This window comes from Mesoplodon mirus, assembly GCF_964341445.2.
Source record: "Mesoplodon mirus genome assembly, chromosome: 11".
Classification (NCBI taxonomy): Eukaryota; Metazoa; Chordata; class Mammalia; order Artiodactyla; family Ziphiidae; genus Mesoplodon; species Mesoplodon mirus.
Window position 1 is genome coordinate 81476620 of NC_138987.1, and position 18764 is coordinate 81495383.

The 18764-nt window shown below is 40.3% G+C and overlaps 1 protein-coding gene across 1 annotated transcript in view; it reads left to right on the top strand.

Annotated features, from left to right (window-relative positions):
* The window catches only part of ITPR2 (inositol 1,4,5-trisphosphate receptor type 2), a 540309-nt gene that overhangs the window by 456032 nt on the left and 65513 nt on the right, over positions 1–18764 (top strand). The window contains exons 51-54 of the mRNA XM_082634919.1: positions 1791–1986; positions 6264–6356; positions 16696–16826; positions 17948–18113. Coding sequence (XP_082491045.1) covers positions 1791–1986; positions 6264–6356; positions 16696–16826; positions 17948–18113 — 586 coding nt within the window. The remainder of the gene's footprint in view (positions 1–1790; positions 1987–6263; positions 6357–16695; positions 16827–17947; positions 18114–18764) is intronic.

Sequence of the window (18764 nt, forward strand, 5' to 3'; positions counted from 1 at the left end):
AATTTGTTTTCATTGGGTTGATTATAAAAAGGATATATTCCATTTTCATGTTTAGAGGACTAGAAGAAAATTTTAATGGACATAATGTCAACATGGTATTTAAATGTATTTTAAAAATATTTTTATGTTTTAAAAAATATGTGAATTTGCATTCCCAGTTGTGTCCACAAATGCCAATCCTTTAACCAGTAATAGAAACCACACTCTAGATTTTCCTTTGAGAAATAAACGGAAGGAACCGTTCACCTGTCCAACATCAATACCTTTGCATTCTCAAGATTCTGATTCCATGGGTATGGAATAGGGCCCAGGAATATGCATTTTCAGCAAGTATCCTATGGGCTTCTGAAAACTATAAACTTTCATAAACTATCCAGAAATGATCTGGAACCATTTCCAGACCTTTTCTTTAAGCCACTGTTCAGCTGAAGGAAAATCTCCTTTCTGTCAACTAAATGCTTAAATAAATAAGTTAAATAAGCCAGGTCAGTAATTTGGAAGCTGAACTTGTGTTACTTAACTTGTCTTCAAGGAAGAATAAGGACTTTGTTTCTAAAGGTTGTATCTCCCTCCAGGAGATAAACAGATAGCAAAATAGTTAAACATATGTTTTTGTGTTTGACCATCAAAAAACATCAGTGTCCTAAGGTGAGCAAACAAGTTAATATATTTACAGCAATTATTTGCAAGACTATAGTTAAATTGGAAAGTAACTGTATAAGCCTCAAAACTCTGAAAAACAGAGTACAAGGCCCTGGTGTTTCTGAAGGGATGAACGACACTGGTATTAATCATTTCAAACAGCTCAGAAATTTTAATCACTCCCCATAGATAGCAGAAAACAAACCCCAGTTATTCCAATATCAAAAATACTATTCAGTTCCAAACTGATACTTATGCCTTCATTAAAGTAAATGTTAATATTGCTTTTAACCAACTTTTAATAATGAAACATGTAGTTGCGAATGTATAATTTCAACTTTAAATATAGCAATAAATAAAATTGTTCTTAAAGTTGACTGCCGATAGCAAACATATACCTAGGTTCTTGACTAGTGCATATGGATTGTCTACTACTAAACACAAAATGGATAATAACCCATTATCCATAGAGGAAGTGAATTAACACTTGTGAATTATAATTCTGTTTATACTTCTGTTCCCAAAAGTATATACTAAAGTAATAGGTTTTGCCCTCGATCTACCTGTTTAGTAAGAAAGATGTCTGCATTTCTCAAATATTTTTAAATTTCATACCTTTTCTATTTTAGTGGGCTCATAAAATTGAATTCATGTCATTTCACCTCTCATCCCTATATTAAACAACCGTTGAATGAATCCTTCAATTATTCATCACTTAGTTCCCTAATTCAGCATTCTCATGTTAGCCATTTTACATATTCTAGAAGCAACTACAGAATATCAGGAAGACTAAAAATAGGGAATAAGTAGCTAAGTTGGTTATGTATCATATTACAATTTTTCTAAATTCAAATTTGAAGCTATGCTATTACCATGTCTTAAAAAATTGATATTACATTGGTTATGAAACCAACAGATGCACATTATGTATTGTGTTAGAATTATCTTTATTGAAAAGCAGTTTATTAACACATTCAAACTGGAGAAGAAATACATATTTTGGTTCATTTTTAAGTTGTTATTTATACTGTTATTCTCTCACAGATAAACTAAAATGGCCTGCATTTGTATTTGTGATTACCTTTGTATTTATTCACCCTTTGCTTCATTGCATTGTTTCCTTGTTTTTGTTCTCTTTGGTTTTGTAGCTTTTTGATTTAGTATATAGAGAAGAGACTCTGCTCAATGTCATAAAAAGTGTCACACGGAATGGCCGCTCCATTATTCTAACTGCAGTCCTCGCCCTCATCCTTGTCTACCTGTTTTCCATTATTGGATTCCTTTTTCTGAAGGATGACTTCACTATGGAGGTGGATAGGCTGAAAAACAGAACTCCCCTTACAGGTATTGCTGTTACCACTAAATGAGCTTGCTCTGATGGCGGCTCTGACTGGTACATCGCTTGCTAAGAGGATCACAGATGAATGATGATGGAGGCAATGTTTTCTTTCATTCCTTTGAAAACATTTTCTTGTTCACTAAGAGCTCATGAGTGTGAAATACCCCTACACTGTATGTTAGCTGACAGTGTGCATAGGGATATCTTCATACAAGAAACGTCACCTGAGCTCAGTCTCAGTGCAGAAGTTTCAACAGTGTTGACTGTACTCCCGGGGACAGTTGACAATTTTAGTGCAGAGTAATAGCTTTGGGATTCTTTCTCTTAGGGGATGTCTCCCCCAAGAACTTCCAGCATCATTCACAACCATTATTTCATACATGTTTGCTCACAGTACATTATATTATACTTGAATAGTTGAAAAGCATAAATGCTTTGATTGGAAACCATCAGATAGTCAGAAAATTTGCTATAGAAAAATGCTCAAAATATTTTCATTAAGGGACTCTGTCCGTGAATATGTGGCTGTCAGAATTTCTGTATGATATTTATTTTTATTGTCTGACTGGTTAGACATCACCCATTTATACTCGCTGTGATTCTTGTGGTATGAGGGGTGATTCTTTCCATCTTACTTTGGACTTTTTATTTATTATGCTCCCTAATGGTTTCTTATTTCCCCCTTTCCTACATTTTGTTGTTTTGGTTAAATTTTGTTCTTAAGTCTCTTTCCTCCTCTCCTGTGTTGCTGGATGGACATCGCAGTTCTGCACTTTGCTGATAGTTTCTCTGGGTGATTCCACTGCCTATGGGTTGCAGAGAAGGGAAACCACAAAATGACTCTCTCTTTCTTCAAACCATCAAATTTAAAAGTAGGATTTAATTAGTGGTGCTTTTAGAATATGGGATAATTAAGTGGCATTTAGATCTATTATTTAGTCTAAGTAATCAAGGCATGGAATAGAAACATCATATACATAGATTGAAAGTTATTAAACTTGAGACTGAATTTCAGACCTAGGTAGTAGTCTTTATTCACAGACACATGGTATATTTTCTGCTATGGCCTTTCTTTTTCTCCCTTAAATGTTACTTTTTCTAGAGTTTTATAGGTGTAAATATTTGGAGGAAAAGCTCATGTATGTAAATACCCCCAAAACTCCACTTGTACTAAACTATCTGTGAATCATAAACTATCTGTTCTCAAAATTCTTTGTCTTAATTATTTACTAGGCATGATCACATTGAGTTATTCAGTACAGAGTGAGTCTGACACTGAAGCATCACAGTTTCTGAATCAAACGTGTACAGTCATTATTGTTTTATGAATCTTGTAGTAAATAATTTTAATTGTGCTGTTTAAAAAGTTAGTGTCCAGAGGAATGGATAAAGAAGATGTGGTACATACATAACAACAGAATATTACTCAGCCATAAAAAGGAATGAAATGGGGTCATTTGTAGAGATATAGATGGACCTAGAGACTGTCACACAGAGTGAAGTAGGTCAGAAAGAGAAAAACAAATATTATATATTAATGCATATATGTGGAATCTGAAAAAATTGGTACAGGTAATCTTATTTACAAAGCAGAAATAGAGACAGAGATGTCGAGAACAAACGTATGGATACCAAGGGGGACGGGGGTGGGGGATGAATTGGGAGATTGGGATTGACATATATATACTACTGATACTATGTATAAAATAGATAACTAATGAGAACCTACTGTATAGCACAGGGAACTCAACCCCGTGCTCTGTGGTGACCTAAATGAGAAGGAGATCCAAAAAAGAGGGGATATATGTGTACCTATAGCTGATTCACTTTGCTGTACAGGATAAACTAACACAATATTGTAAAGCAACTATACTCCAATAAAAAAAAAGTAAGTTAGCGTCATTATATTATGAATATATTTTCTTTAGAAATATAAAAAAGTCTTCTTTCCTATCTTTTACAAAATAGGAAGCACGAAGACTAAAATGTCAAGATCTTCACTAAAAATATTTATACATATTTATATAAAAAGTTGTTAAACAAGAGAAAGCATTTGTAAATACTATAAAAATCTGGCATACAAAAACAGCTAACAAAGTTAAACTCTTGATTCTTCATAGACTGAGAGTTTTTGTTTCATAGAGAGTGTATGTGGTACCATGCCCTGGAAGAAGCACTCATATTTTCGTAACATTTTAAATTTAATTCCTAATACTATATATTATGTCTGTGGATATGTAGCATAGAGTTTATTCTTTCAATTACTGAAAACTATTTTCTCCCAAAGTTGAGTGAAATTATCAAGCATAACACATCTAGGAAGCAAGTGAAATGGGGAATGTAGAAGTACACAGTTCTTCAGTGAATGTGAAGAAATCAGTGAACAAAGAGAGGAGGGTGAGGTTCTAGAGCTGAATGGCAGGTGCACCACAGGTGGATATGAGAGCAGAGGACCAATAATTTGCAAATGGCCTTGGGAGTTTGGGACAATGCATATCCCACCTCTGACACCAGAGGAATCTGACTCTGTAGATGCAGGAGCCTGCACTTGACGGTGTTCAGGGGAATCCATGTCTTAGACAAGCCCAAGGAGTTGGCGGGAAGGTAGTGTTGACAAGCGGAGGTTCCAGTGTCTCTCCCACTGCCCCCTATTCCCCATCCTCAGTGCTGCCCTCCTGTTTCTACCCTCATTTCCTCTCCCCAGAAAACGGCAGAAACTTCCCAGGTGGTTCTCCCCCACCCCTGCCCCCCAACGCTCAGCCTCTCTTCTGCTTGTGCAAGTCACTCATTCCTACCACAGTTCTGATTCTGTGTCTTACGGGTTTGAAAACTTTGCTGGGCCCTGGGCTGGCTGTGGGATGCTTGGTTTAAAATCATTAGCCTAGAAGCTCTGCCTTGTCTGTGCCTTTGCTGGCCTCTGTACCTTTTGTCATAGGATTGTACCTGGAATTGCCCCCTTTACCCTCTACCTCATCTTCCTGTGTGTAAATCCTGTCTCCTCTAGATGGATCCTTCTCCAAAAACCTGTGTTTTTTCCTTTCTAGAATTCACCTCTCCCTCTCTGAACGCACTACCTCACTTTACGTGTACCCCACTCCCTCCATTCAACTATAATTATGTCTGTACCTCTCTGTATTCCCTAATCGATTGTGGGTTCTCCAAGGCCCTGACTCCGAGTCCTCAGAGCCTAGCACGAAGTCAGTAAATATTAATTAAGGGAATGGCTCCTGGGGAACACTCAGGAACCCCACCCCTCTGACCACGTGACGCTCACTCTACCCCGTGATAGACCCATCCTTTCTGCCATGCTGCCCCAGTCAGGGTGCGGGGAGGTAAAGTTTGTGGCTTCCCTTTCTTGGGGACCCGAGCTCTCTCAGCTCCAGGGCTTGTGTTGGTGGCACCTCCAGGCCTGGTCTCTCTCCTCATCACACGTCCAAACTCCAGCCACCATTCCCCACTTCTGCCTTCACCTCATCAAACAATCAGGCCAACCTTGGTGGGTGCTGCCCTGAAATGCACTCGAATATTTCTTCAGTCTATAAAAATGAACTTAATCCTCTCCCTCCACCTTCTGGACTTTCCTTGGTGGCTCCGTGTGAAAAACAGGTTTGAGAGGAACGAAACTCTTCATGTTGTGTTTGTTACTAACAACAAAATTTGTTATATGAAACTTGTTTTACACAGATAAGAAGGTTACTATTTTCTTTTCTATCGGGGCCGGGGAGATAGGGGGTAAAGATGGATCCTTGGGGACTAAGGAAGGCAAGATTCTGAACAGGGATCTGGCAGACGATTCTTGCTTCCCTGAGATGTTTGATGTCCTCTTCCCGGGAACCCACCGTTTACTGTTAAGAGATGCCACCTCCTGCTTGCTGTACCTCAGCCATGGGCACCAGTGGCTGAGAGCTCAGGGTTACCAGCTACACGGGGGGAACATGTTTCTGGCATTTCCAAGCCAGAGCCCTGAATGCATCTGGCCATGGGAACATTGTTACACATGGTGGTTAGGGCCTGCAGTATTATTAGTAGTTTATCTCAGCCACTTTAGAAAGATAGAAAAGGCTTTTCGTGGGTTGGCCCATGAACCTATTCTCTATTTATAAAATTGATTCAGTAGGCAAAAGTGTGTTCGGAATTCTACACTAACTTAACTAAAAACTTTAGGAGCACAGCTAATTTGGAGTAATAGCACCTTTTATTTATGTGCCTGTGTAATTTGTCTGCTCATTTCTTGTCACTTGCATATTTGTCTCTATACCATGTCTCCATTGTGTGTTCTCAGGTAGCAATGCAGTTTCTGCTATGACTTTCGCTTCAATCCTGGGAACATGTGAAAAGGACAACTGCTCACCCACAATGCCAGCTTCAAATACAGGTCTGTAAAAAAGGCTCCGGGACAGCATGAACTCGATACTTCTGAAGTTATGTTTATTTGATTAAAGTTATTATAGGTTAGAGAGTTGCTCTAAAAATTTCATGGTGAGTTGAAATAGAAGAATGGAGGGTAAAAGAACCTAAAAGTTTCAAACTAGAGAAAGGATTCTCATATCCGTCATTTTGTATCCTCACCCTGTTCCTTACGTTATTTCTAATCATGAGAATTTATCAAATTTACCCTGTGGTACATGCTGCTAAAAATTCTGTTACCATATTGCAAAACCATACCACACTAAGCAAGTCCCTTTCCACTGTATAGCCTTTAACTAAGAATATATTGCCTTTAACAGAAGAATCCATCCTTTAACACAGAATGGGAAAGCATGGGTTTAGAACTCAAAAAGCTTGGTTATAATCCCTGACCTGCCACTTTCTAGGTCTATGTCTTGCATATGTTATGCCAATTTCCTGGACCTTGTTCAGATGGCTTGTCCTGAAAGAGAGGAAGGAAGGAAGGAAGGGAGGGAGGGAGGGAGAGAGGAAGATCTATCTAGGTACATAGGTAGGTAGATAGATAGATAGATAGATAGATAGATAGGGCATATGATACTTTCCCTGCCTCCGAAGGAACAAATGGAACATGCATATAAAAAGAATTTTTTAGACTCTAATCTGTTCTCGAAGGATGTGGCAGGAATTTGAAAACTATGGCATGTGTGAAATTTAATGAACTGTAGAAGGAATTAGTGATCTGTTTCCAGAAGCAGCAAAGATTTAGGGAGCATTTAGATATTTCAAGAGTTCTGTATATAAAAAAGGAATAGATTTAGTCTCTGTTTTGTCTACAGAGGGCAAAATCAGACTCAGAGAAAAGGAGGGAAGCAAGAGTTAAGCACAGCATAAGGATGGATTTCCCCACTTCCATCTGGAAGCACGTTGTTCGGTCATAACGATAGAGCCTTTTTCCCCAAGTTGCCTTTTGCCCTAAGATGTTGGACTGTTGCTTCAAGTCCAATAAAAATGGACAGTCTCTTCTACTGACTCAATGTTTCATGCTCTATGACTTAAAGGGAGAATTAAACACATGCATATGTTCCATTTCCACGTCCCAGCAGCTCAGGCACTGTGAACAGCTAGCTGCCACTCAGGATTCTTTCCCCCCTGACCTCCTGGGTACCCAGTTCAGGCCTATAAACCACAAACCAGCTCCTTCTCTACTTGTGTAGCTTTACTGGACTCTGAAGTTTCTAAAATCCCGTTACATGCATCCTCTGGCTTATATACCTCCAATTTCTTCAGCTTCCTCACATATTACAGTGATGACTCTTCATGTAACACTCCAAGGCAAGAAGTTGAGTGGTGTGATCATGTTTAGGATAGAGCAGTTTGCAGTCACTCCCCACTCTTGACCCATATTTGACTGACTCGTGGCTAAAATGCTGTTCTTCACTGGTTCAGCTGTCAAGCCATAAATGCCTATTCTGTGCTCACATAATTGGGAGTTTGGGATTTCAAGTATAAAACCATGCATTTATGTCCATATATTTCTGCCAACCCATAATCCCAGGTTGTCCCAGTTTGTCCTGTGAATAGAGGAGGGGCTTCTTGACCAGATGATCTCTAGGTTTCAGGCCCCTTCCTGTGCTCACGTGCCATGAGGCTCATGGTACCTTTATGGATCCTGATTCTATTAAGCAGAATATTCATTCTCTCTCATGTCATCCTCAAGTTTGATAAGCTCTAGAACACGGGTTGGCAAACTTGGGCCGTGGGGAAATATGAATTGTCACCAGTTTCTGTACACCCCTCGGGCTAAGAATGGTTGCAGCTTCTTTTTATGTTTTTTTTTTTCTTTAATGAAAAAGATACAACGGAGACTGTATGTGACCCACAAAGCCTAAAATATTTACCATCTGGCTCTTAACAGAAAAAAAAAATTTGCCAACCTCAAAAGATTTTCATTAAGGGTGCTAGAAATGCTGCATGGGGACAGTGCTAAGGACAGAGTCCATTGGTGTGTGGCCACCAGAAACATGCTTTCAGATTAACATAGTCATGTTTTGTGCATTATTCACCCACAAAGAAATCGGCCTTAAATAAACTACCATTTATCCCATGTTCCTCCTTTTAAAAAATATCTCATGAGGCTCCTTCTCAAAGCCTCCTTGCCAAAGCCCAGATACATAATGTTTGCCAATATTCCCAATGTGAGGTTCGTCTGAACCCATACTGGCTTCTCTTGATCCTGACTCCTTCCCACACTATCCCTTTAATGACATATCTTATCTGGGGGAGCAGATCAATCTCATTTGTCAGCGGTTTGCGGAATTTGTCATAATCTCAGATTCAGATCTGCAGATGTTTCACTCTTCTTCCCATTTTCCATGATTCAAAAAAGCACAGAGAGCTATTTCAAAACCTCAGACATAGTTTAAGTAGCTGGCTAGAATTAAATAGCTCTTAGGATCTGTTGGCCACCTTGAATGTCAATTTATTGTTATAAGTACTTATCTCTTTTTTAATTCAACATTCTTTCTGTGTGACAGAGTATGAAAAAGAGTATGTTAAAAATTTTCCTTTCTTGTTAGCATGAGCATTTTAACAACATGGTCCCAAGCAGAGTAACCCTGTTTCTGCCTTGCTCTTCTAAAAATTATTTCCTTTTTTTAAAAAACAAATACACTGCAACAGTGGTTTGATTTTAAGAGCAAAATGTTGGTTTGCCAGTGAATCAAAAACAAAGCTAGTGTCCCTCCTGCCAAAGTCTATAAAGGCGGCTGACAGCAGTGCTCATCCACCCCTCGGCATCCAGAAGCCCTAAGGTACAGTGAGGGAGCTGCTGAAGCCCCCTCTCCGAGAATGAGAGCCTCTAGGTCATACACGTATGGACATATCCCAGGAGGTTGCCACCCACCTCTGTGCAAGTCTGCAAAGCTTAGGCTTTATACAATTTCCCAGGCATTGTTGTAGATGCTCAACCAGGTATCCTAGTGTAATTGTTTCCTACAGTCTTACTCATTGTGACATTTGGATCTTAACATTTAACCGAACGAGGTGAGTGTTTTTGTAAAATAGGAATTGAGTTAAGTCAGATCAGTACAGATCCTCAATGATGATGACGATGATGATATTCATAATTATAAAAACTCTGTGTATTCATTCATTCATTCATCCCTACAGCAGCATTTGTTGAGCCGCTACTATGGGCCAGCCAGCATATTCAAGACAGTGTTGAATAAAGAGATGATCCTGGACATTATGAAACTATGGGATAGTGAGGGGAGCGTGAGAAGTTACACAATATGGTACTGCAAATGGTGCTACGATAGGTAATCACAGGAGAACGCAGCTGTAGATAAACAGACAGGCCCTTCTGGGGAGGGGTCATTTAAACTGAGACTTGGAGGGTGAAAGGCCAAGGGAAAGAAGGAGCCGTTCTGGGCACAGGGAACAGCACGGGTGAAGACCCTGAAGCATGTCCAAGGATAGAGAGATGCCGCTAACTATCCTCATACTATAGGTAAAAACACTGAAGGACAGAGACGTTACTTTCACAGCTAGGAAATCAATCTAGATCTCTGATTCCAAGGCCTGTGCTCCAACCTTCTAAATTATATTGCCTCCTCATTAAAGGATTAATCTCTATAAATTATTTCTTTCCTAACCAAAATGGGGAGATGGTTAAAATTCTGCCTAATATTGCCTTCCTCATAGAATGCTTGGAATGCTTGTTCTTTATGCGTATTGTCTTCTGAAGGCAATTTCTTAAAACAAAAAGTAAATCTTCTCTATTATGTATTTATCAGCTGGAGTTGATTCTCTCCCCTCTTCCCCAGACATTTGGTAATGTCTGGAGACATTTTTGGTTGTCCTAATTCTAGGAGAAGTTTTACTAGCATCTAGCAAACGAGTAGGGGCCAGGGATGCTGCTAAACATCTCACAATGCAGAGGACAACTCCCCCCCACCAACCAAGAATTATCCAGCCCCAAATGTCTACAGTGTTGAGGCTGAGAAAGTCCGTTCTGTCACAAAGTCTGTTTGGATATGGGTTTATACCTCCGAATGCAAACGCATTAAAGACTTCCCATAATACTGCTATCACCTGTCATTTTCACCTAATACATTACACAAAGAACAGAACTTCCCTTTTCCCTGTGGACAAAAGGGGACAATTCTTCCAGGTGTATTGCCCCAGGGGCAAAGTCTGCGGGTTTTTTTTAGGCTGACCTGAACTGGGAGCTGTGGGTATGATTTTGCAGGGAAAGCCCCCAGAGTAAGGAGGAAAGAATCCTGGAGGGATTCCAGCACTTAGGTGCTAGTGACAGAGACGCTGGTGGCATCCAGAGGTGGCGGCAGTAGCTTTTCACGATTAGGGATCATTTGTAAGTCAGTATGAAGAACTACAGGAAAGCCTGTATTAATCTGCTCTTTCTTCTGTGGCCTTCTTACATTTGACATGGTAAGTGATAAAATCCATTTGATTGAAAACTCTGCGGATCTGACCTTGTAACCCCTGCCACCTTTCAATCTTGGCCACGTGTGTCTAACTGCAAAAGTAGAACGAGGGCCTCCCTGGTGGCGCAGTGGTTGAGAGTCCGCCTGCCGATGCAGGGGATACGGGTTCGTGCCCCGGTCTGGGAGGATCCCATATGCCGCGGAGCGGCTGGGCCCGTGAGCCATGGCCGCTGGGCCTGCGCGTCCGGAGCCTGTGCTCCGCAACGGGAGAGGCCACAACAGCGAGAGGCCCGCATACCACAAAAAGAAAAAAAAAAAAAAAAAAAGTAGAACGAAAGCCAGAACCTGGTGTTTGTGGGGCAGCGTGTGTCACTTAGATGTTAAAATAACTTTGCTGTGTCTAAGACCAGGATGAAAATTTTTTTTAATTTATTTATTTTATTTACATTTTATTTTTTGGCTGCGTTGGGTCTTCGTTGCTGCGTGCGGGTAAGCGGGGGCTACTCTTCATTGTGGTGCGCGGGCTTCTCATTGCGGTGGCTTCTCTTGTTGCCGAGCACGGGCTCTAGGCTCACGGGCTTCAGTAGTTGTGGCACGCGGGCTCAGTAGTTGTGGCTCTTGGGCTCTAGAGCATAGGCTCTGTAGTTGTGGCGCACGGGCTTAGTTGCTCCACGGCATGTGGGATCCTCCCGGACCAGGGCTCGAACCCATGTCTCCTGCATTGGCAGGCGGATTCTTAACCACTGTGCCACCAGGGAAGCCCCAGGATGAAATTTGAATTTGCAAGCCCTAGCGTGCATTTGTGAAGGCCTTGGTTTGTTACCTAGTGGACAGCAGGTCCACATTACAGAAGGCCCAGACATGCGCAGTAGCATGATAACAAGCCTCGGGGAGTGGAAGGCTGTGCAGCCAGCTGCTGCGGAGGCTCCATAGGTGCAGGTAGTCATCCTCCTAGAGGCAGCGAATTCTCATGGCAACTGGCAACTGACTGCAGTTGAATAAAAAAACAGAAATCTTTTATTTCATTTGCTGCAGACCTCCCTGACGTCCAAGACAAAAATGTTCTCCTAAAAAAAAAAAAAAAACCCAAAACTGATTTTCTAGAAAAGTAAGGCTTTTTTGAGGCAAAAAAAAAAAATTATTTGCAATTATTTTCCAAGTAAAAATCATTTGAATGTACAGGAAAAAAGAGGTTTACAGATGTCCGACATTTATGAGTTATTCAAATTGAATATATTTTGGTATTTTACTTTAATAAAAAAGATTGATGTGTAGCAGAACCGGTCCGTCTTTATGTCACTCTACCTTTGGCTTCCTACTGGGTGCCCTGTGTTTTTAATTTTTTTTTCCTAAAGTTTTTTAAAATCAGCAATTCCATATTGAGGTGATTGTGATTAAAGGTTAAGGCCAAGAAACAAGAGGTTCTCAGTTGTATTCAGAATTTCAAATATGTCTCAATGACAATCTATTGCTTCTAAGAAACCATTAAAAAATGGAATAATTTAATGGTCAAAGCAGAAAATAACTGGCATTAATAAATAATTTTATTCATGCATGTCCAGAAAAATTTATAGACTAACACCTCAGATCGGGGGGAAGTCTTTCAGAGTCAATAGAATATATTTTTATTCCTTTCCTCATATGAAACACCCCTATTATGAATTAAGAAAAAATCCTTTCTAATACTCCTAAACTGAAAATGAGGATAACTTAACCTCATATTGTTTAAGTATAGAATTTGTTGGTTATATTAAAACTATAACTTTGCATGAGATTTGACAGCCATCTATCAATAATAATGCTAATTATGATACTTGGAATTTATTACACCCTAAATATATGCCAAGCAATGTTCTAAGTTCTTTACATGAATATACTTAGTTCTTTTAAAATGTCTCCCCATTAAAGTCTATGTCCACTCATTCTTCCTTTATGCATGTAAACAAGGGCGTGTCCTCTCACTTCTTTTATAACCGCCTCTGTTTTCATCATTACCCCTGTGCCACCATTATCTAGATCATTATTCTTGCACCTGAAATCTTTTCCTTGCTACCATCTGTTCTCTTTCTTCTTATACACACTCTTGGGTCCTAATTGAACCTTCTTCTGCATTCTCTTATCCCCCCAAACTAATATCCTATTAATCTCCTTCCTTTCAGTACTAAATTTTTCTATAAAACAGTTGACCTACACTCTCTCCTTCACCTTCTGAATCAACTATCTTCTCTTAAACTATTTGCCCTCTTCCTATGACATCTTCCTGTGCTTTTCCTGATGACCTAATTGTTAAATCCAGTGACCTTTTCTTGTTTCTCATTGCCTTTGACCCTTCTGTACTTCTGATGTTTTTTGATACTCTCTTCATCTTTAAAGTATTGTCTTCCTTAATTCTGGATCCCAGTACTCTCCCAGCTCTGGCCCTCTGTAGCCTTTTAAAAGTCTTCTCGTCCGATAAACGTAAAAATCATCTGAGATTCTTTCCTTGTCTTCCTCAAAGCCCCGGCATCCAGTTCTTCCTTCCAAATGGTCCGTTTCTGCGGTTTAGCGAGACCCTCCTTTCCCGGGTCACCGCTGGCTGGAAGCTTCAGTCTGACACTTCACGTTGCCGTCTCCTTCATACCGAGTCCCGTCAGCTCCCGATCTTTCATCCTTTCCATTCTCACACCCATTACTCTGGTGGAGGCTCATGACACATCATGCCTGAATTATTGCAACTGCCTCCTAAGAGGTCTTTCTACCTCCAGTTATTCTCTCCTCCTCAATTTACCCACTATATCACCACTAGGCTACTTGTCAGAAGTCACTGCTTTGAATATGTCCTTCCCTACCCACAACTCAAGATGTCCACGATGCCCCATTACCTGCCAACTAAAATCCAAACTCCCTAGAGCTTTTCAGAGAGCTGCCAGTTTATCTCCAGCCATATCTTACACTCCTCTGCATACTGGTATTATTGGCTCTTCATCATATAAGCAATTATTTTTAACTCTGGGGCTCTCTGCCCGTGACACGTGAAATGCCTATCTACTGCTGTCTTAGTCCATTGAGGGACTCCCCTCTCATTATCCTTGGTATTAAAAGTTCTCTCTCTATACTGATCTCTTTGCACTGCTCTTGTGGCTTTTATCGTGTGTTCATTTGTCTTGTTATTTAAGTTCATGTTTTATCTCATACTGCTTTGCCAACTAGATGCTAAATCACCTTTCTTCTGTTTAAAATTCTCCAGTGACTCCCCATAGCTTTCAGGATAAAATTTAAACTCTGTAGCTTGGTGTATGATTCTCTCCATAATCTGGCCCCTACCTACTTCTCTTCTTACAGCTCCCGCACTCATCTGCATACCCCAGAGGCCCTGGCATCCCAATCCACCTGCCGTTCCCCAGACACTCCAGATGTTTCTTCATGCCTGTTTGCCTTCGCTCATCCCATTTTATCTGCCTGGAATGTCTTCACTGATCTTACTGGCCAACCATGCCCCCTTTCAATATTCAGCCCAGGTGCCCCGTCCTTTAGGATGCTGCCCCCGACACCCCAGCCCATGAGATGCTCATCCATCCTGCCTCCTTAGTACCCATGGTACTGCACTGCCTTTGTTCATCTGCTACCCACATTTCCTAGGGGACCATAAGTTTCCTGGGGGCTGCAGCACTTTCATCTTCCCACTTGTATTTCTAGCACCTAACGCAAGGGCTCTTGACATATTGAAATGAAGCAGGTTTGGCATGGGGAAACCTGGTTATGTAGGTAGGTCTCCACAAGGTGGCATTTATTTAGGTGAATTCATCGTGACTCAGGGCCTGGCTCTCAGCCTGAAGGCCTGGGAACTTGGCTTAACATATTATGAGTAGGTCCGTCTCACAAAGGTAAAACCTTATTAACCAAGCTCCTAGAGGCTACTGTGTAAAACTGGCATGCCCAAGCACTAGTTATGGAGTGAGTGGACTGGACTATGGCTGGCATTGACCCTGACCTGGGCACTCTCCCCATGTTTACATGTCACACAGAAAGCCAATTCTCTTTATGTATTTGCAGCCAATCTATTTTATTTCACAATGGCTAATCATGTGAATTGTGTGTGGATTTTACTAGCTCACCTCTTATTAAAGAGCAAACAACCTCACTTCTGAATTATTGGGGAGAGATGGGAGCACTTTCCTGTAGCTTCCGTAAACTGATTAATCTGGCACTTAATAAGTCTTTAGTAAACATTGGTGTCATATGACCAGGTAGTTGCTGATTAAATAAATGAACGCAGATCCTGCCACTAGATAGAAGATTGATTGAAAGTCTAGCCGTGGGAAAGTAGTATATAGACATACTGCACGTGACTGCATTGCTGGAAAGCCATATTCCTCTTCAAAAATTCCTTTAACTCTCTTACACATTTCTAACTATTTTCTTCTCATTCTTCCTAGCCATCACCACCACCAGGTGTCGGGGACCTAACCAAGCACTTTGCAGACTGAGCTTTCTCACTGTCTTCTCTGCCTTTCTTGCCTCTTCTGCTGTTCTGACTGCTGGCACCACAAGCTTTACTTCTTCCTCATTTCTCCTGGTTTTATTTCTTCTACTTTCCAAGTCAGAATGTGCCTTGGTGCTCACCTCTACGGTAAGTGGTCCAGCACAGACTCTGCTGATATCTTTGATGCTGCATTTGATGCTTGCCCATCTCTGACTTCCGCCCTCCTCTTGAGGAGTATGTTTTAGAAAGAAGCAGCTCTGAATAAAGGGGAAATGCCAGATCCCTCGTCCATGTGATGTTAAAGTCAGCTTACAAGAAGAAAATCAACCTTTTCCTAACAAAGTACCAGACAGGCTATTTGTAGTGGATCAGGTACACAAAATTGTCAATAGAAGCCTTCTTTTTCTTTTTCCTTTGGTGGTGGTTGTTTTCACATTCACGCCATGACATGCAGACTGGCTACACCGTTCCAAAATTCAGTGCCACTATGGCTCTTTAATCTTGTAACAAGAAAAGTACATTCCTACTTACTTAATTTAGGAAATCCTGATTCTAGTATCCAAGTTGGTGAGAATTTTTTATTATTTTAAATGACTGAGAGATTACTACCATATTTGGTAACTTTATCTTTAAACAAAATAAGACTAGGAATTTTTCTGTCACATAATACTTTTTTTATCTCTCTCCGTTTGTCCCTAAGTATTTTCACATAAACACGTTCACATAAAATAAATTATTTACATGAAATAAATTGTTTACATAAATGCATCGTGCCTCTTATCTGTAGCTCCATGCTGGTCATTCAGAAAGCTTAGACACTTACTAGAGAAATGAAATAGTATTTGCCCCAATTTGTGAGCCCTTAACTTACTATGGGTATGCCAACCTCTGTACAAAGTGTTTTATATACCTTAAATATAATCCTTAAATAACCCTCTGAAGGGTTTAATCCTTAAACAGACCTCCCCATTTTACAGATGAGGATGTTGAGATTAAGTAACTTGCCCAAGTCCCAGTTGTGGAACAGAGTAGAATTTAAAGCTGGGTTCACCTAGCTTCCTTGTACAAGCTCTTTCCCCCCCGCAATACTTTTGCTTCCTGGGTGAGTTGACTGTGTTTTCAGAAGGTCTCACTGAAATCTCCCCACATCACGACAGTGTGCAATGAATATTAGCTTTCTTATATTCTGTCCTTTTCCACCAATGGAAGAAAAAATGATTTGGGGATATTATATGCATGCTCTATGAGTCTGTGTCAGTCACGGGCTTCACGGGCTGCCGCATGGAAAATAACGTGTTATATCCCTTCAGAAAACTGTGTCCTGACACAGTTATAAAGCAATAGATCTTTGACAGTACATAAGAGTGTGTTTTAAAAGCATGAGGTTGCTGTACTGTTTGACTTGTTTGTTTTTGTAGCTGCTGAGGAATATGAAGATGGAATTGAAAGAATGTGTGACACCCTCCTTATGTGCATTGTGACTGTCCTGAACCAGGGCCTCAGGAACGGCGGCGGCGTGGGAGATGTGCTGAGAAGACCCTCAAAAGAAGTAAAAGCTGGAGAAAAATGGTTTTTCAAGAAGCACATGATCTTGTTTTAACCTTTCTTAACAGCATTTACAATATGGTTTTTGTTTTCAGGGTACTGTATGTTCTGTTGTTTGCTTTAACAGTATCACGGTGGCCATTGAAACCAATTCGTTGTATACTGGGATTACACAGAAACAGCTAATGTCCTAGAAATCTACGTATGTTAGTAGGGTCATGAACTCTGTACACCTTTGAACTGTGGACAGAGTTATATTCGACTGTATATATTTCGACTATAGTCTTTATGGAGGAGTTGATTGTTAACGTAGATAACAGAAACCAGGCTGCCTTTTGTCTATCAGGTTTCTTAGGCATGAAGATTTACTCTTTGCTTCTGAATAGGAACAGCCTCTATTATTTATTGATGAGGAGTATCAAATCTGAACAAATTCTAACAGGATTTCGTATATTCAAATGGCAAGGCTGAAAAATTTCTCATCGGCTACAACGTCTCAGGTGCCATGCTGGGAGCTTGAATAATCTCAGTCCTCCAACAGGCCAGCCGTATCACGTTGTCCGTTCATCTCATGTTTCCTCATCTATGAAACATCTAGGCTATCTGATCTCTAATGTGTATTTTAATACCATTTGACAAGTAGAAATAAGCCTGAGTTGAATGTACTTAGCTCTAAGGCCAAGAACAAAATCGACTCCAGAAATTGACGGATCATTAGATCCTCCTCAAATCTCCAATCTCTGACCTTTGGGACTGGTATTTGTCTACCTTTTGTGCAGCTTCTGGGATAGGGGCCCACTGCACCAAAATGCATTTAGCACAATGACATGTCAAGTGGTTTTTAATACACAGTAAGTCCCTCCCTTGGAGAGGAAGAGTGCAAGTCCTAGGGAATGGAAGGGGTCTGGGAACAGACTGGAAAGTTTTCCTCACAACACTTAAAGACAACGAAGATAGAAGGGGTTCTTATTTTTCCAACTTGGAATACTATTCATATTTAGCAAACAATGATTGAATATATACTCTCTGCTAGACAATATGCTAAATCAACATGCCTCGAAAATGTGTGCATCTGTATATATACACAATGGATTTTTTTTAATGTTTTAAAATTTTTTATTTCAGGAGCCCTTGTTTGCTGCCCGAGTGGTGTACGACCTTCTTTTTTATTTCATTGTCATCATTATCGTTCTTAACTTGATTTTTGGGGTTATCATTGATACTTTTGCGGACCTCAGAAGTGAAAAACAGAAAAAAGAAGAAATTCTAAAGACAACCTGTTTCATCTGTGGTAAGTGTTCTCAAGATACTAAAATAATAGAGAAAGAAACTGCCCAGTAGAAAGGAGGGACTAGAATGATTTTTGTTTGCCATGCTTTGGGAAAAATTATTTCAAAATGAAAGCTGGACAAAATTCAGATTATGTAACTGAGCATTGGACTGGGATACTCTGCTTCCAGAAAAAGCAGAAGAATTACATCCCAAAGGTAACTTGTCATTATTTCTGCAATTTGTATGATTCTCTGCCTATAGTATGTGTTACAAAATGCCAGAAGGTTCCACCAACTGGCAAAGAGATGTTTAATCACAATAACATATTGAGTAAACAATAGAATGATTTTTATTTTATTTTGTTAGGTTATGAATGCTCAGATGATCTTCCCAGCAGCTTGAACTTCTACTCACTGGCTGCACTTTGTTTTTGATTCTGAACTGTGCTCTCTCTCAGTTTCTGTCCCTCTCTCCCTCCCTCCCTCTCTCTCTCACACCCTGTCCTCCTCTTCTTCTATCGTCAGCTCTCTCAGGCCCACCCAACCTTCTCTTTGTCCTCATTATTTCCTTTGGCTCTACCTTTGCTTCATAAACCTTAGCCCTTTCTGGCTTTAGTCATCTCTGTAGCTGGCTTAGTCGCCCTAGGATCCTTCCCCCTCCTTGAATAATC